The following is a 16,633-nucleotide window of genomic DNA, read 5'->3' as shown; positions in this document are numbered from 1 at the left end:
CTCCCCTGAATTAGCTACTAAAATGTATTCGAAAAGTTAAGACTTGGTTTGAAAATGTCATACATACAATGGGGATGTATCAGATCTACTATTTGATCATCTGATAAAACTTGCATAGCAAGATGGAATTCAATAAGCCTTTTTCCTTGTTGACGATCGTCCGGAAGACTTGAAAGGTAACTACAGAACTCAAAGCATTACTCATTAAGTATCAGAATGTCCCTGCCACATGGAAACAAATGTATAAATGAATCAGGAATCTGAATACTGATATTAACAAACTAAAGGATAATTTAGGGGAAGTTGGGCTTGTTCCAAGTGCCCATAACTCTAAATCTCATTGCTACTTAAACTTTCCTTAAGTTTGATTCACAACTACATTGAATTCCAAAAAAAAAATTAACAGGACCTTAACACTATCCACTGTCTTAATACATAATGCACTGCAGCGAGTGCAAAAACAGAACATTGTACTCAAATTTAATGCTAAATTCATTATTGCTGATAACTTACTAGTTATTGCCGTTTGCAATTAGAAAGTCCAAGTTACGAACTAGAGCTTACAACTCTGACTCCAGAAAACCTATTACACTTCAATCTCTTTCCCGTATAATCTTGGTCAATCAATGGTAAGAGGTTATCGCAACTTATTGCCTTTCTATTTTTTTTTTAAATATAACCTATTTTGCTTTTTTTTTGTTTTGTTTTTTTCATTTTTTTTTTTTTTTTAAAGGAATCTGTTCATGTTGGAAGGCCAGATTCCCCAACATGTGCACTAGTGGTCGGCTCTGGGAAATATGAGTCACCAGAGTCTGGAAGTTCATCACTTGAACTTGAATAGCCATTGTATTGTTGGAAGCCAGATGGCCAGTTTTTGCCAGTGGCCAGCGAAATCCCAAGCTGGCCCAGAGGCAGTGGTTAGGGAAGAGAAAGGTCAAAAGGACTCTGGTAAAGACGGGACCTCAACTGCCCTTTCTCGTAGATGGAACTTTGTAATGGCTTCACTCCCCACCAGCCCTATATCCACAACACATTCAAGGGCTTCCGGCAGCAGGACCTTGCTTACATTTACCCTAAATCTCCAAGCTCCAGCAGCTCTACCCTGTCCCTTCAGATCTTCCAGTCATGACGACTTTTAAATTTTCTCTTCCCTCATCTGCTGTATTTACACATGAATTCCCTAGAGTTACTGAAGCTTCAGAGCTACTGCCCGTACACTATAATGCAACAAAAACAGCCTTGTGGGCCAAAGTATAAATATGATTTCAAGATCCACCACAGTCCTAGAAAATAAGTTTTATGGGCTATTAAATGATATGTGAGCATTTCTCAAGAACCATATCTGATTCTGTATATTCAGGTAACCAAGAGTTTGTGCTTTGGGAAGAATACAGAGGGCAATAAAAACTCATGAGGCTTATTTAAAAGCCCTGCCCTCTTTAGAAACTTATTTCATCCAATTTTAGTGTTTAATTCAGCCTCTAGTCTTAGCAGTGTCTTACGGTCACAATCTAACTCTTGTGTTTCCTCAACAAGTTGCAAATAACACACTTCTCACAACAATGATTTATAAATGACTCAAAAAAAAAAAAATTCAATCTGAATTGCAAGTAAATGTGTTTGTGCAGCTCAGGAGTGACGGGTTTCTGCTCGTCCCCCGTGTCTGAACTCTCGCCTACCCCATGACAAGCCCGTGGCGCTCCCAAGCCATCTCTGCTTCATCAAGAGGCCAAAATGCTTCTCCTGATAATGTCTGTCCTCCTGTTAATAGTGCTGCTGGCATGTATACATTTCTTTTCTGATGCCTCACTCTCTGAGTCACTCATCTCTACATCAGGGACGTACCCGTCATTCTCATTGTCAGATTTCAATTTGCTTTTCGCCCTTTCCTTGGCTGGAACTCGGCCTAAGCCCAAATAGGGGTAGTCTGAGTGCTGGTGGCAGGCCCCCTCGTGGGCCTCTCCCTGCTGCTGCCGTTCCCCCTTCTTTGGAATCCGGAATCCTCCCCAGTTTTTCACTGGGCTAGCAGGTGTTGTAGGCACTTTGACTGCAGTCTGGTTATAGTTTACTTTGATTAGGGAGCCGTTGCACTTGGGCACCATCTCTTTCCTCGTGCCGGGTGCTGACTGCCCCACTCCAGGGGAGGTGGCAGCTCTTGTGTTGTCCACATGCCTCTGGGACACGTCTGTGGACCTGAGAGGCTTGTGACTCTGTTTGAAAGGTCTGTCCTTCAAGTCTCCCTTACCAAGATCACAATGAAAACGATGGTCTCTTCTGTTCCCGTGGTCTGGCATCACCACACCATTTTTCTGTTGTGCTGATATGAGACGTGCTTCTGCAAAGGTCTTTTCAAAACTCAAAAAGCTCTCTGGGACCACCATCCCCTCCCTTCTACTGCACAGGTCTGGCTGCTTTAGCAGGGTTTTGCCTTCACTCCCAGCACTGTTCTGCAACGGATCTCGCTTATGGGGCTTTTTCATCGAGTGAACCAAGGAAGTACCCATTTGCTTCCTGAAGAATGCAGAATGCCACTTCAAGTCCTCTATCTTGGGGGCATCGGGGCCCACAGAAGGGCTGTTAAACAGAAGCATGTTTTCCAGTGACGAGGAGGAAGAAGAAGGTGGCGCACCTACGAACACAAAACCACACGTCAAGGAAAGTTACAGCAGAGGCAAATCCAGAACAATAAAATTCCAGACCCTCAGCAGGACCTTCCCACCCAGCAGTAAAACACACAGCCACCCACTTTGTAAAAGTTCGGTTTTTATAGTAAAGGTATTACCTGCCGTGAAATCTGAATACTCAGTATCCTCTGTTTTCTAAAGCAGCTTTAAGTTCACGTACTTTTTCATGAAACAGTGTCTTTTCAAGGAATACATTTTCCGTCAAACAAAATAAGTGATCTGATTTTCAAATGGGATTCACTGCGGAATCTGTCTTCCAGATTCCGGCTTCCAGCCGGTCTCAGAGCAGCGCCTGCCAAGAGCTGCCACCTGCCACGCCTACAGATGGGGGTGAGGGTGGGGGGGCTGGGGGGGACTGGGGCTTTTAAGGTTCTTTCTCCAAATTATCTGCACCCTCACAGGGCTACATGGCTATGATGAGGATAAATACACGTCAATTGTGAAATGAATAAAGGAAGGTGTTTGAAATCATTCTTGACACAGAGTACATCTGTTTACTCTCGTATGTAAAACCCATTTGTGGAATTAAACTGAATTGCCATCCAACACAAGGATAAGTTAAATTGGTGTTTTTCAAACATTTCTGAGGCAAATCACAGTAAGAACTACGTTTCACAATGTAACCCAGTAAAAGCTCACTTTTCCTGCAATCATATTAGCCTTCATCGCCTGATAGGCACTCTGACAGTTTCTGTTCTATTTCACTTGTTTTAATGCTAGTGATGACCTGCTAAATTCATCTCACAACCCGGTAATAAACGGTAACCCTCAGTTTGAAAAATACAGGGTGAATTCATAACATACTAGAGTTCATCAGAAGGACCACGTTCCTGCAAGAGCCTCCAGAGCATCTACAAAGAGCAGTTTTCATGTTTCCTGAGTTATGAACCACCAGGAAAACAAGGTTCCACCCCAGAGTAGCAGACAGGAGCCCATGTGAGAGCTTAACTGCTGAGCGGAAACGGACACTGCACGAAAACAGAACAGAGCTAGCAACTCTAAACGTAAAATTATCATGACCGTAGGGGAGGGTGTTTTACAATCTGCTGGTTTAGAAATGGCTACTTTCTCAATAATCAAACTCAGGGTCAACCGTCACGCCACACGTATTATTTCTTTTATGCAGTCACCTAATGTGGGAAAATAGGAAGGCAAGAGGGGCTGACATTTTCCGAGCTCTGATTTCTCTCCTGACTCGGGATCCATGTTTCTGAAGGGCCTCTGACTCTCATAAGTATTGTCTCCACTGAGGACACTCATCCAGCAGAAGGGCCCTGCCCATTCTCGGAACCACGGGACAGTTTAAACCATGGATCCTAGTGACACATGTTAAGTCAGGGCCATCTCTGCCTCACTCGGAATCACCTCTCTTACAAGGTAGATCAGTGTGGGGCACGAACGACACAACTGAAAGTCTGAAACTGGGAAGAAGAAAAAAGGCATCCTAAGGGGTTTCCACTTCATTCCCTGGGGCAGTTCACAGGAAGATTACCATTGCTTCCAACCCGTCATACCTAGTGTGGGTCATTCCTCAGAGGGTGGCGAGGACCCCTTTTCCTGTTCTGGAACAGCAGTAGGACTTCTGAACGTAGATCTGCATTACATCTGTTACACAAAACACTTCCTAACCTTGTTAAGAAGCTCAACCACTTACCAAAAAACCTCAGCCACGAAATACAAGGGAAAAAAAAAAAAAAAAAAACTGCAATAACCATGAAAAATGACTCAAGTGAAATCAGATGAAAACGTTCCTTACAGCTTATTTTCATAGGTAATCACTCATTACGTAAGGACTTTTAACAAGAGTCACAGAAAGCCCTCCACTGGCAAAGCTCCACAGACACAACCTGCACTAATGATCCTGGGCAACAGCAGCTCGGCCTCTGCAGCTGGAGGCTGGGTGATCCGCACCAGACATCCCTGGGGTGCGGGTGGGGGCTGCTGTTTACATAAGGACACACCACGGGCAAGGGAGAAAACAGGTCCCCTATTTTATTTGCATTCAAGTAGGAATAATGAAGAGACAGAAGTTCACCTTAAAGAATCTGAGTCAAACTGCTTGTACTTGTGATACCCTAACTCAGAAAAATTTATTTTAAAAGTTTGACAACTCTAAAGTCTAGCTGACGATATAACACTTGATATATCTGGGAAATATTTACTCTTGGGAAGGAAATTACCTAGGATGATATTATTAATACGTTAATGCTATCAAAACAATGTAACACACTTCAAGAATATCATTTAAAACTCCCCAAGCTTTTTCTCTCTTTGTTCGGCTGACCAGTTTGCCTCTGGTCACACATATCCAGTTAGTTTTAGGTAAACCCAGAATGTGGATTTCAACATAATAGGTTATAACAACTTCTTTGTTGTATCTGTGTTTCCTAATCTACAGAGACGAAAAGCCACAGAAGCAGGAGGAAAGAGTAAGCCGGTGGACTCTGCACAAAAGGCAAGCAGTGCAGACACTGCTGCTCTAACTTCAAAGGGCCGCAGACACGAGGTCCCCTAAGACCCGCCTGCTCGTGGGTCATGGTTCTGCCTGATCCGCACTCAACAGACTTCCTCCTCTGAAATCCTTATAACGCCTGCTTTCTGAGGCTTCTGATCACAGAACGCTAGTGCGGAAAAGCACTTCAGAGGGCAGGATTCTGGACCAAACCTCTTACAGACCAACAGAGTCCCGGAGAGGTTAAACAACTTGCCCTCCTATGCACTTGAACTCAAAGTCACTCAAGTGTTCACCGGAGGTGGGGGAAGTCCACGTCTTAGTTTTCTTTTTCTCTTTGCCAGAGCAATGCAACATAGGCAGCACTAAATAAATATGTTGTGCTGAATCTCAAAAGTATTCAAAATTCCAACTACACCAAAATAATCCACTGTGAATGTTATCTAAACATGGATATGTGCCTTAAGTACACATCTTAAGATATATTTACCGTATGTTACAGGTAGATCCGAAGGCTAGATAATTATAAATCTTTTTAGGTATCCCCATGATACTTTACATTTATCAAGTGCTTTGCAATATGTAAGTTACTCTTTCGAGTCTCACAGTAGTTCCCAGGAGGTAGCTGGAGATCTCATCCTCACGTTACATGTGAGGAAACGGGGGAGACTTGGAAAACGTAAGACTTGCTTGTGTTGAGCCTTTAAGTAGCCAGTATAGGATGTGACCCATACATGAGGCCCAGTTCATGGCCCTCTCCTCTAGACCACGGTGCCTCGAGTGCCTAAGATTTTCTTCAACCACAAAAGCCTTTGCTTCTACAGTATAAAAGAAAGTTCAAGAAACTAGCATTGTTTTCCCTTAACAGAGGGCTTACAAACCCCTGCCCTATTGTTTGACCTACCGGGGCTTAATGCATACCTGAAACTCTTTCTTGCTCCAAAAGCTTAGTGTAAAGATTGAATATCTGTTCCTGGACTTTGCACACAGATCGTTTAATCTTTTCCCTGCGGGTCACCATGTAAGTGAGGTTCCGAACCTAGAACGTAGAGAATAAAGATTCTAAGTAAGCAATACATTATAACAGGACTTTGGTGTGTTTCTTTTTTTTTTTCCTCTTTACCTGAGAAAAATTTGTCCTACTAGGTCCTTGAGTGACTTTTGATATCCAAATGTACTTTAAACATTTTCGCTAATCTCTAAGCCTCCCTTTGGGGTGCTAACAAGTATTCTGCGTATACCCCTCAAGGTGGGTAGCAGCACAAAAGAGGCTGTCAGAGGAGGTCCTGCCCCTGCACCACACCTGGCCATAGGCTCCTCTTGGCGAACAGACAGACAGACGCCCATCGGTGTCCAAATCCAAACATGCCAGCTCTTGCCAAAGGACTCTGCTTATCACCCCTCCAGTATCCTCTTCCCATGAATTCTATCGTCAGAGGCTTCAGAGCAGTTCAGAAGCCACCTCTGCTGCACTTTATCAAGCATCTTCTGAAGATGGAACTAGATAAGCATTAGGGTCAAGGGCCATCAGAGGGAGAAGCCCCTCACAAACAATGTCCCCACACAGGGCTCACTAGAAGGCCAAGTAGTCACCAGGAATCCAAGTAAACTTCTTTTGTTGACACTGAACTCTCTAAATTACCTTGGAACTTACAGGTCGCTAATGTGTTCCTACAGCGTGTGAACACCTAGGAACATCCTTCTTGCTTTGCCATTGACTGGCTAGCTCAGCCTCTCAAGGCCAGCTTTCTGTATCACCACCTGAAAAATTGATACTGCCCTCTTCCCGATTCATCGGTCAGTAACCGAGAAGACCCCAGCACTAGGAGCTCCACTTTCCATCTGATGTGCAACCACTGGGGAACTGCATGCAGATGCTCGTTCACCAGTAGTAACCAATCAACACAAAATTTGTTCCCCATTTTCAAAGCCACCTGTGATCAGTCAATACAGAATCAAATTTTAATGACTTAATCAATAAACCCCTTTAAATCTCTCAGTCCTAAAACCTACTGGTAAAACCTGATTAGACTGCATTGGCCTGAAAACACAAACGTTAAATGCAACACACCAGGTAACACAATTAATAAACCTTTCTTCAGGAAGATGTGGACAAGACCACCCCAGTAAGCTCAGTGGCAAGACTGAAAACAGTGACTGCGTATCCCCATCAGCTCGTACACCAAAGGCGTGACTGCACTCTCCTAACGCTTGGGCTATCCCTTCTCCTGCCACCTCCCCCGAAGGTCACTAAACTTCTGGCAGCGAGAGTGGCAACAAGCGACACACACAGCCCTGCATTTTGGCTTATGTACAGATACACCACCCCTAAAGAACCCTAACAATTCCAGCTGTTCTTTCCCAGTTGTGTTCAAGGCAGCCTCCTTTCCAAGAGGACACGAGGCATTAAGAGGAACAGGTCAGCTGGCTTTCACATTTGCATTGTTCACGTTGTAAGTGGTATAATTTCCTGGCCTAAAGCAAGACCACCAAGTCAGGCTTCTCTTGATCCTAACCGATTCACTATTTGTTTAGGATCTTCCTAACACTTCTTGATAAAAATTATCTTAAAGAACTGAGAATAAAACCACTCTTCCAGTCTCAAAGTACATCTTATTTCAGTGTCATTCACCCTGGTTAAAGCACATTCTTTCTCTGACAGCCACACACCCTCAGGCCAGGAAGTAGGTGTCCTTTATAAGAATTCTGACCAGTTTGGGGATGGAGGTAGCTAATAGGCGACCCTCTGATAAATATTGTTCCACCCAGGGGAGATTAAGAGTAGAAGGTCAAAAAGAGGAAGGGGCCGAACCTAGATCCTTATCACAGGCTCAAAACAACTGGAAAACATACAGAACGGTTTTTACATTAAGACAGGGAATCCAACTTGTGGAAATAGGAAATAGAAACAAACTCTCTGACATCCTAGGAGTGGACAAGGTTACTCTCCTATTCAAGTCAGATGTACAAAAGAGATACATCTTTTTTTACTTAAACTTGTCAATGGAAAGAGCAAAGCCAGAGAACCTGAACTTTGCATATTACTCAAATTTAATTTTGGTGTCTTCACTTCCCCCAGGAAAGATTTCCACCCTGGTTGTTAAGTGGGAAAATCCCACTTCCATTCCCCATGATTTCTGATAAGAGACATCTGTGACCCCAAGAAGCAAAGGTCGGGGTTTTCAATTGGAGCAAATCAGCCCCTGAATAAACCAGGCCGGCTGACCACATTAGTATAGTGAGTGCCCTAAACCTTACCTCTCTCATGCACAGAACACCCTAAAGGGCAACTTCCATAAGCAGCCCCTGTACATAGAGCTGAACTGAGGCTCCGTCCTCAACACACACCCTGCTCGGCCCTTCCTGTACACTGCTAGACTGCTAGACCTAACCTCCCTGCCCACCCCCCACCCCCCGCTTCATCTTCTGCCAATTGCCAGCAAGGTGGTACGCAAAACCACCGCTCTCAGCTGCCACCCTCATACCATGTGAAACCCAAGAGTCAGGCTTTCCCCAAAAGCAGTGGTTCCCAAACGAACACGTAGGGGCCCTAAAACACAGAATGCTGGCCTCCAACCCCACCGTTTCTGGAGTCAGAGGTGGGATCCAAAAACCTGCAGGTCACGTTGCTGCTGGTTGAGGACCACGTGCTGAGAACCACTGCCCTCAGGAACTCGATAATGATCTCAAGTTTTCCTGAATCCCAAACATTGCTTGCAACACTAAAACTTAATATGCCTCTTGTTCGGGGACAGCTGTAGCCTGTCAGACTGTCAAGAGGTGACCATTCCACCAAATGTTGAGTAAAATGGTCCCCCAGGACCTGACCCCTTTCCATGCCCCAGGCAGGAGTGCAGAGGTAGCATGTTCTTTTATCTGAGCAAGTACTCATTTGCTGAACTCATGTTTATTGCATCCTTTAGAAGACAATGGGGGAAAGGAATCCCACCAGAGTGAAGTGGCAGCCCTGGGAACTTGGCATGGCACCCGCCATATATCGGCAATCGTGTCTTCAGGTTCCCAAACCCTCCTGAGTCCTTTCCTGTCATCTAACTTTCTGATCCAGAACCGGAACCCGGGTGTGCAAAATGCCCCACGGTGTATATCTGCGGGAAAGAGCCACTACCGTTATCACTCAGAGAGTTGTCTGCCTCTCTAATGAAGGGTACTCACTTGTCAGTTCTTAAGTGACCACACGCCTTGATCACAGTCCCACATATTAACCTGCTACGAAATGCTGTTGTGTGAACTGGGCTGGACTTTAAGTTACTTGAAAAACAGACTTATGATTTATTCTTATTGTCACCCCTGCCCTGATGAGTCTTTGGCCTAATACACTTCTTGTTTATAGTCACAAATAACTGTGCACTCTGGGGCACGGCAGCCAAGATTTCCACTTTTTAAAGCCTCCACCATCGCAGGCCTCATGGAACGTTCTGGAAAACACATTTTTCATTTTAATAAGCCCGTTTTAGACTGACGCTAAATGCCCTCAAATCTCTTAAGACTCTTTAATAAAGTAAATATAAGTAATACCACACACACAAAAATCCTGATTTATTCCCTGTTTCTCATACATCATTGGCATCATTCTACTTAAAACGCAACAGTGATGACTCCAAAAAAAAAAAATGTTTAGAATTTAATCATAAGTGCGTGTTAATCTGAGTAACTTAAGTACAGAAAAGAGTTAGTACACCACAAGCATTTTCTACACTTTTATTTTGTGGTGATTGCGAGACAAACACAGTCCAAACATTAGACTTTTCGTCCTCCCTCCTGAGGACTATCTGACTCCACAGCTCATGCACCCCAAGTACAGCAGTTGTCAGGTTGGGTTAAGGCTTCTCACCAGGATTCGAGTTTCTCCCTTCTGAATCCCCTTCTCATCTCTTAACAAAAAGGCCACACATACATGTGGTTGAGAGGCGAGGTCTTCTTTACACTCACCACCGGGGTGGGGGGTGGGGGGCACGGGAGCACAAGAGCCTCACACACCCTCTTTCCGCCTGGCCTCTGCCTGAACCCGCCTGAATCCGCCTGAATCCGGAATCTTAACCTGGTGCCTGGAAGGGATGTCACAAGCAGCCCGCACTGTCAGGTACTCAAAGGGTCTCTTCTAAGGAACACTTACAAACACTCTCACTGCTACGCCTTCTCTATCAGGGCAGTGCAGGGCTCTGTGAGAGCTCTCGGTCTTTCGGTTCCACACTTCTCCCCTGTCCCTATTCTTTGCCTACACTCCCGCTGCAAATCACCTCTGAGTCAGATTCTCTCCCAGGCAGGTGAACCACCGCCCCCATTAATAAGTCAGGCGCGGGCTTCCCTGGTGGCACAGTGGTTGAGAGTCCGCCTGCCGATGCAGGGGACGCGGGTTCGTGCCCCGGTCCGGAAAGATCCCACATGCCGCGGAGCGGCTGGGCCCGTGAGCCATGGCCGCTGAGCCTGCGCGTCCGGAGCCTGTGCTCCGCAACGGGAGAGGCCACAGCAGTGAGAGGCCCGCATACAGCAAAAAAATATATAAATAAATCAGGCGCTGGGGGGAGACGCGTTAACCGTTTCAAGCCACTTAGGTGCCTTTCAGCACGGGCTGCTTTGGGCCCGAAGCCTTAGTTCCATCTGTGCACTAATGAATTTAATCACTGTCGGCAGTCGGGGCAGTCAGGGGCGCTGACGCGAGAAAGCCCTCTAAGACACATCGCCGACTAGCAAGCTTCAGTCAGAGACTACCTGCAGGGAGGCGGCAGCCCTGGGGAAAAGCCAGCCCGCTCCTAGAGTTATGCCTGTAGCCGGAAGGGAGGTCCAGACTGGGACTCCAGAGGTACCGGAGAGTGGGCGAGACACCAACCAGCCAACACCTGCAGGAAGGTGCCACCAGCTGAGGCTCCAGGCAGCCACGGGCCACCACGCAGGCCAATCCAGTGGTGAGGGCGTTCGCAGCGCACCGCGCGGGACGGGGCGCTCCCCGGGTCAGGTCGGAGGCCCCTGTGCACCAGGAGTCCTGCCCCACGCCCACTCTAGACACAGCACACAGACACACACGGACACAGACACACATGCACACACAACATATACACAGCCTGAGTGATGACTTAGCACCTCACTGCCGGAGTACCCTGGGGAACAGATATGCATGTGTATGGCAGTTCATGCCCCCACATCAGCACCCACAGCCTGCTCTGCTCGGCGACTGTACCAGGAAGGCCCCCGCCAGTTAGGCGAGAGGCAGAGCTGGGTCAGAGAGGCAGTGCTTCCCTCTCCGTAATGAGCCCGTGACCAGCACCTAGAAAGTGTTTCCCCAGGTTCAACAAGAGACTGCCCTACCTCCGCCCGCCCCACCCCCTCACCGTTAATTAAATCCACTCTGGTTTTCTAACTCAGTTTGTAAACAATTCTGAGCCCACCCCTTGGGCATCTTCCTGGGGGGCTCAGTTCCCTCTAGCTCTAGAATGAAGGGGGTCGGGGGAGGGGAAGACACACCCCATTTGATCTTCCAGAAGAACAGTAAGAACTAACGAGGAAGTGTTTAAATCAGAGCGGCTCCCCGGGCTCTGTGGCCGTCTTGTGTGTGTGCACAGTGAGTTTACCAGCCCATAAATAGATTCAACCAACACAACCTCATGCTGAAGTATGTACAAGGGTCTGAGAGGAAATGCACTGGCTACCACGCCTTGCTCTGGGCAAGCGGTCGCCTCTTTGCAATCTTCTTCTCTACGTCACCACAAGGTGTCAGTGTCGACCATTACCCTCTCCAGGTCCTGCCGCAGGTGCGTGAACAGCTGCAGCCTCCTGAACAAGACATCCTGCTCCCGCTTCGCGAGATTGTCCTCTTCGTCCTTCTTTGGGGTGATCAGTGGCTTGTTGAAGTTGACCTTCCTCTTCAACTTCCAGTACTGGTACAGGAAATCCACGACCTCCTCGGGCAGCCGCAGGGCCCTGGCAACATCCAGCAGGTTGACGAAGGTGTAGAACTCATCCTCCAGCTGCTGCAGCTTTTGCTTCCGGACACTCACCCGGTGGGCCTCCTCCTGATTCTGCTCAAGGCTGCCAAAGGGCTCCAGCGGATCCCGGGGGGGGCACTCAGGGGCCCCGTTCTCCCGAGCGGCCCCCTCACCGAGGCTCTCATCGGGCTTGCGATGTGAGCTGTGCTTTGGGCAGTAGGACTTGAACTTGACTTCGTCGTTCTCGGCCAAGATGGTCTTCATCTCCAGGCCCCGGTCGAAAGCACAGGTCACGTGAAAGGCTGTGCGGCAGTTCTTCACAGAGCACTGGCAAGAACACACAGACAGCAAGAGGAGAGAGATTAGGAAGTGACAGTGACTGAAGCCCCGGGTGCCAGGCACCCCCTCCCTACACACGCACAGGAAGAGCTGCGCTTGGAGCTCGTGCCGGGACAGAGAAGCTTCACGCGGATTAACCCTGGCAGATCCAGTCGTGTTTTAAACAAGCTACAGCTTGGGATTTAAGGGAACTCTTTTTTCATAAACCGAACCATAACTCTCCTAGAAAAGCAACTGCATCCAATAATCGCCTCTTAAAGCAGACACAATCATACAGATGGCACGTGTAGACAAAGGGGGCCCTGGCACTCCGATTATACTCAAAAGAACGTGTGCCCAATATGCAGGGTATATTCTGAGGCATTCATTTGTCTCTTCTTATAGGTCTGGGCTTTTTTAATGTTTATATAAAAAGCCTGAGTGGTGAGAATCTCCTCAGGAAGAATGACCACTAACCAGAGTTTTTAAAGGAACGTGGATCCTCATTTCTAAGCCACAGCCAGGACGAGTCCCAACACCAGTGGGAAAATAAATGGCACACTCCTCCAGCAGTGAGGGTTGCTCAAGACTGAGGAGGGTGAATTAAAAACTCCCAAAGACTGGAAAGGAAGAGACCAGGACAATCCAGGACAGGAAGGACGGGACTGGTCTCCACACCCGAGGAAGCTCAGCCAGGTGCAGAGGCTTCCAGGCCAGTGGGGGACAAGCTCTGAGATCTGTGTGTGCTCCACCTGGCAGCGCGACCGTGAGGGACCTGCTGCTTGTGGGTCGAAGGAAGGTCAACGTAGAGGCCAGGCATCACCCAGCTCTGCCCTGGCCTTACCAAACACCTCCCCCCTCCCTCTCACCGCCCACCAGGGGAACCCCATAGTGCCTCTGATCCAGAGGGCAAGCCAGAGGCCTAGCAGAAAAGTGATTTCTCCCCATCTGATCTTGCTAGGCAAATTCCTGGAAGGAGGCTCCCTGTGGTGACTGAAGCCAGTCCCTTAAAAAGCAATACTGTATTGTGTGAGGCCAAGGGATCCAGGCACGCCAGGGCTGCAGACAGGAGCAGAACTGAGTGGCCCCAGACCAGCTGAAAAGCTTAATTAATTAAACTCATTCAGTAGAGCCCTGCACAGCACCACCACAGATCACAGCGGCGTGGGCTGGGGCTTCTTCCCCTAATCGTTGCAGTCTTTAAGGTGACTCACTGCCAGTCATGATTTCTTCCATTATTAAAAAGTCACTTTTACCCAGAAGTACAGAAAATCTAGCTCCCTTCACAGAAAATCAATTCCCCCACTGAAAACACTTAAAGCACATGAACTAACATAAATCTGTAATTTTATCTATAATAATAACCTCAATTCCAAGGAATGTGTGAAATCAGCTTTAGTGACAGCACACACACACACACACACACCTGGTCACTATCAGTACACACACATACACCTGGTCACTATCAGTACACACACACACACACACACCTGGTCATTATCAGTACACACACACACACCTGGTCACTATCAGTACACACACACCTGGCCACTATCAGTACACACACACCTGGTCACTATCAGCACACACACCTGGTCACTATCAGTACACACACACACACACACACACACACCTGGCCACTATCAGTACACACACACCTGGTCACTATCAGTACACACACACACCTGGTCACTATCAGTACACACACACACACCTGGCCACTATCAGTACACACACACCTGGCCACTATCAGTACAAGACAAAGTGCTCCTCCCTCCTAGCAGGCAGCCAAGTGGGAACAGATGACGGAGACACTACCAGTGTTTGGCTTAAACGACACTTCAACTCAGCGCCCCAACCTGAAAAGAGGAACTCGCCACGGCAGAACATTTATACGGGGCTTTGTAAAGACGCCAAATGGCCTTCCTCTGGGTTTTCCTATTCAGGTTGACTCAGCAAACAGATGTTACAGAAACGTAAGCCAGAGCCTTTCCAGCTGCAGACATTTCAGACAGGAATTCTGTAATAAAATCAGTCTATTCTGTGAAGATATGAAAAATCATCAAAAACTTCCTTGGCCTCTCCTCCTTCAAATTCATGTTCTGGGAAAAAGGTCAACGGCAACAAAAAAGTCATTTTATCGTCTCTCTTCAAAAGAGACACAGAGATCCCAATCGACCGCCTCCTGGAAACATCAGTGAAGGACCTACTCAGTAAAGGGCGTAATTTCTATCCTCAGAAGAACATCGGGTAACTTGGAAGAAAACGATTTCCATTTTCCTTGGTTTGCCCGAGCCTGTTCCCTGCAAGTGTTCGCACGGGCCGTCTGCGTGCGCACACACGCGCGCACACACACACACACACACACACAGCTCTGTGTCTTTTTATTTTGTGGCTTTTAAAACATTTCTCCTTCACTCCCTCCTAACACAACGCTCAGGCCAGAGGCTTTTGTCATGTTTTAATTTTAAGCAGATTCCATTCACATACAAAAATCTGCACTATTTTCAAGGTCCACAGCCAAATCCCACCAGCTGTCTCATGCCTCACCCTCTGAATATTTTGTTACATTTTGGATTCTTGAACACCAGTGGAAGTGATAAGGAAGAAAAAGCACAACAGCTTGGCGTGTAAAATGAAAACTTTTAAAAAGAAACACCAGTCAGTGGATACCTTACAGAGAGGAATATTTATCAGCCAAAATACAAGTTGAGTTTGCCAAATGAGGTCATTTCTTTAAAAGCCCCGACTGGCAGTTTGACCGAGTTTGTGGAGTGAGAGACAGAGAGAGAGAGAGAGAGAGAGAGAGAGAGAGAGAGAGAGAGAGAGAGAGAGTGTGTGTGTGTGTGTGTGTGTGTGTGTGTCTGTGTGTGTGCGCCGAGCCGTTGCGTGTCCTGCATCAAGAGGGCAGCCGCCCCAAACCAGCACCTCTGCCCACGGACTGTGACGTGGGGACCAAGGAGGAGCCGGCGTCCCTGAGCTGGCGGCCCCACAGAGGCAAAGGGCCAACGGCAGCCACAGACAGCATCTGGAGACAGCACCTCAGGCCTCCGAGGTCACGCCTGTCTAGACGCCAAAAACGTGAGGCCCGGAGAGGAACTTCTCAGGCAGCGCTTTAGACAACACCAGGAAAGAGCGCGCCATCAACAGTCTCTCCGTGATTCTGTTATCTGCCTCATGGCTGTCTACACCTGCCTGTACGTGGACCCAGAAAACGCGGGCCGGCTTCTTACGTACAAGCTCCCCTCCCCCAGCCCCACCCTCCCCCACACTGTACTGTAAAAAACTCAGATATTCAGACTGGGCAGAACCCCTGGTGCAGCACCTCATGGGTGTCCCTCCCCCTGCCACCTCGGTGCTCCAAGGAGTCCCCGTTTTGCCAAATGCAAAAGGGCTGGCGTGCCAAGCTGATTTCCAACAGTGCGCACCGCACCAAGACACCCCACGTGCACACCTCTGAAACCAGCGGCGTCGGGGGCAGCCACAGAGGCAGGGCTGCCGCTCGGCAGGCGAGAGGGTGACTGAGCCTCCAGTGCCGAGACTCCAGTTCTTCCCCAGAGCTGTCGGCCTGTGGAAAGAGCTGCAATGCCAGGCTTTGGGCAGGGAGGAAGAAACCAGATACAAACTGGAACTGCCCTGCAGCTCAGGCGGACTTCTGAGTTGCCCTGTGATGGTTACAGCTGGGGTTCCGGTCACACTGGACACTATCCACCAATAAAAGGTGTGTATACTGGGCTGGAGACGTCCCTCAGCAACCTCAGAAGGGCTGTGAGAACCTCGTCCTGCTTCCTGGATTCTAGTCCCATCTCCAAACCCTGTGACGGTTAGCTCACAGGGCCCTCCCCCGTCCCGCTCCCTGGAACACAAGGAAGGGTAATAATGCCATCCTGACTAGGCTGGTTACCTGTATGGAGGCCCCAAACTTCTCATTGCAGAGGCTGCACACCAGCGCCCACCGACTGCTGGGGATGTGAGACACCTTCGTGATGGGCTCCATCTTCTCGGGGCTGCCAATGCTCACCTGGAGGCCCAAGAAATAACAAGACAGGGTCGTCAAGACAGGGGCCGAACACAGACAGCAGCAACTCAGGAATCCATTCCTTCCCCACGGCCCTCCTACCAGAGGGTGCCAAGGGGCACTCACCCTCCGAGCACAGGTAAAACCCCACTTGAAAGCATCAGGACAGCACAGGGGCCAGCTCTGGGCCAACTCTACGCCCTCCTCGGGGGGGGGGGGG

At 48.1% G+C, this 16,633-nt stretch overlaps 1 protein-coding gene across 2 annotated transcripts in view; it reads right to left on the bottom strand.

Moving 5' to 3' along the window:
- Positions 1-722: 722 nt before the first annotated feature.
- Positions 723-16,633, bottom strand: part of JADE1 (jade family PHD finger 1) — a 57,272-nt gene continuing 41,361 nt past the window's right edge. Inside the window, exons 8-11 of one of the 2 annotated variants that reach the window (XM_007456986.1) lie at positions 16,300-16,416; positions 11,883-12,404; positions 6,058-6,175; positions 723-2,629 (exon numbers count right to left, since the gene is read on the bottom strand). In XM_007456986.1, the coding sequence (XP_007457048.1) occupies positions 1,722-2,629; positions 6,058-6,175; positions 11,883-12,404; positions 16,300-16,416 (1,665 nt within the window). In that variant the 3' untranslated portion in view covers positions 723-1,721. The remainder of the gene's footprint in view (positions 2,630-6,057; positions 6,176-11,882; positions 12,405-16,299; positions 16,417-16,633) is intronic. The other variant, XM_007456985.1, reaches the window with a different exon arrangement.

The sequence above is a fragment of the Lipotes vexillifer genome, unplaced genomic scaffold, assembly GCF_000442215.2.
Source record: "Lipotes vexillifer unplaced genomic scaffold, Lipotes_vexillifer_v1.1 scaffold50, whole genome shotgun sequence".
NCBI classification, from domain to species: domain Eukaryota; kingdom Metazoa; phylum Chordata; class Mammalia; order Artiodactyla; family Lipotidae; genus Lipotes; species Lipotes vexillifer.
Note: the sequence above shows the minus strand (reverse complement) of the source record. Positions and strands in the feature narration are given on the sequence as shown.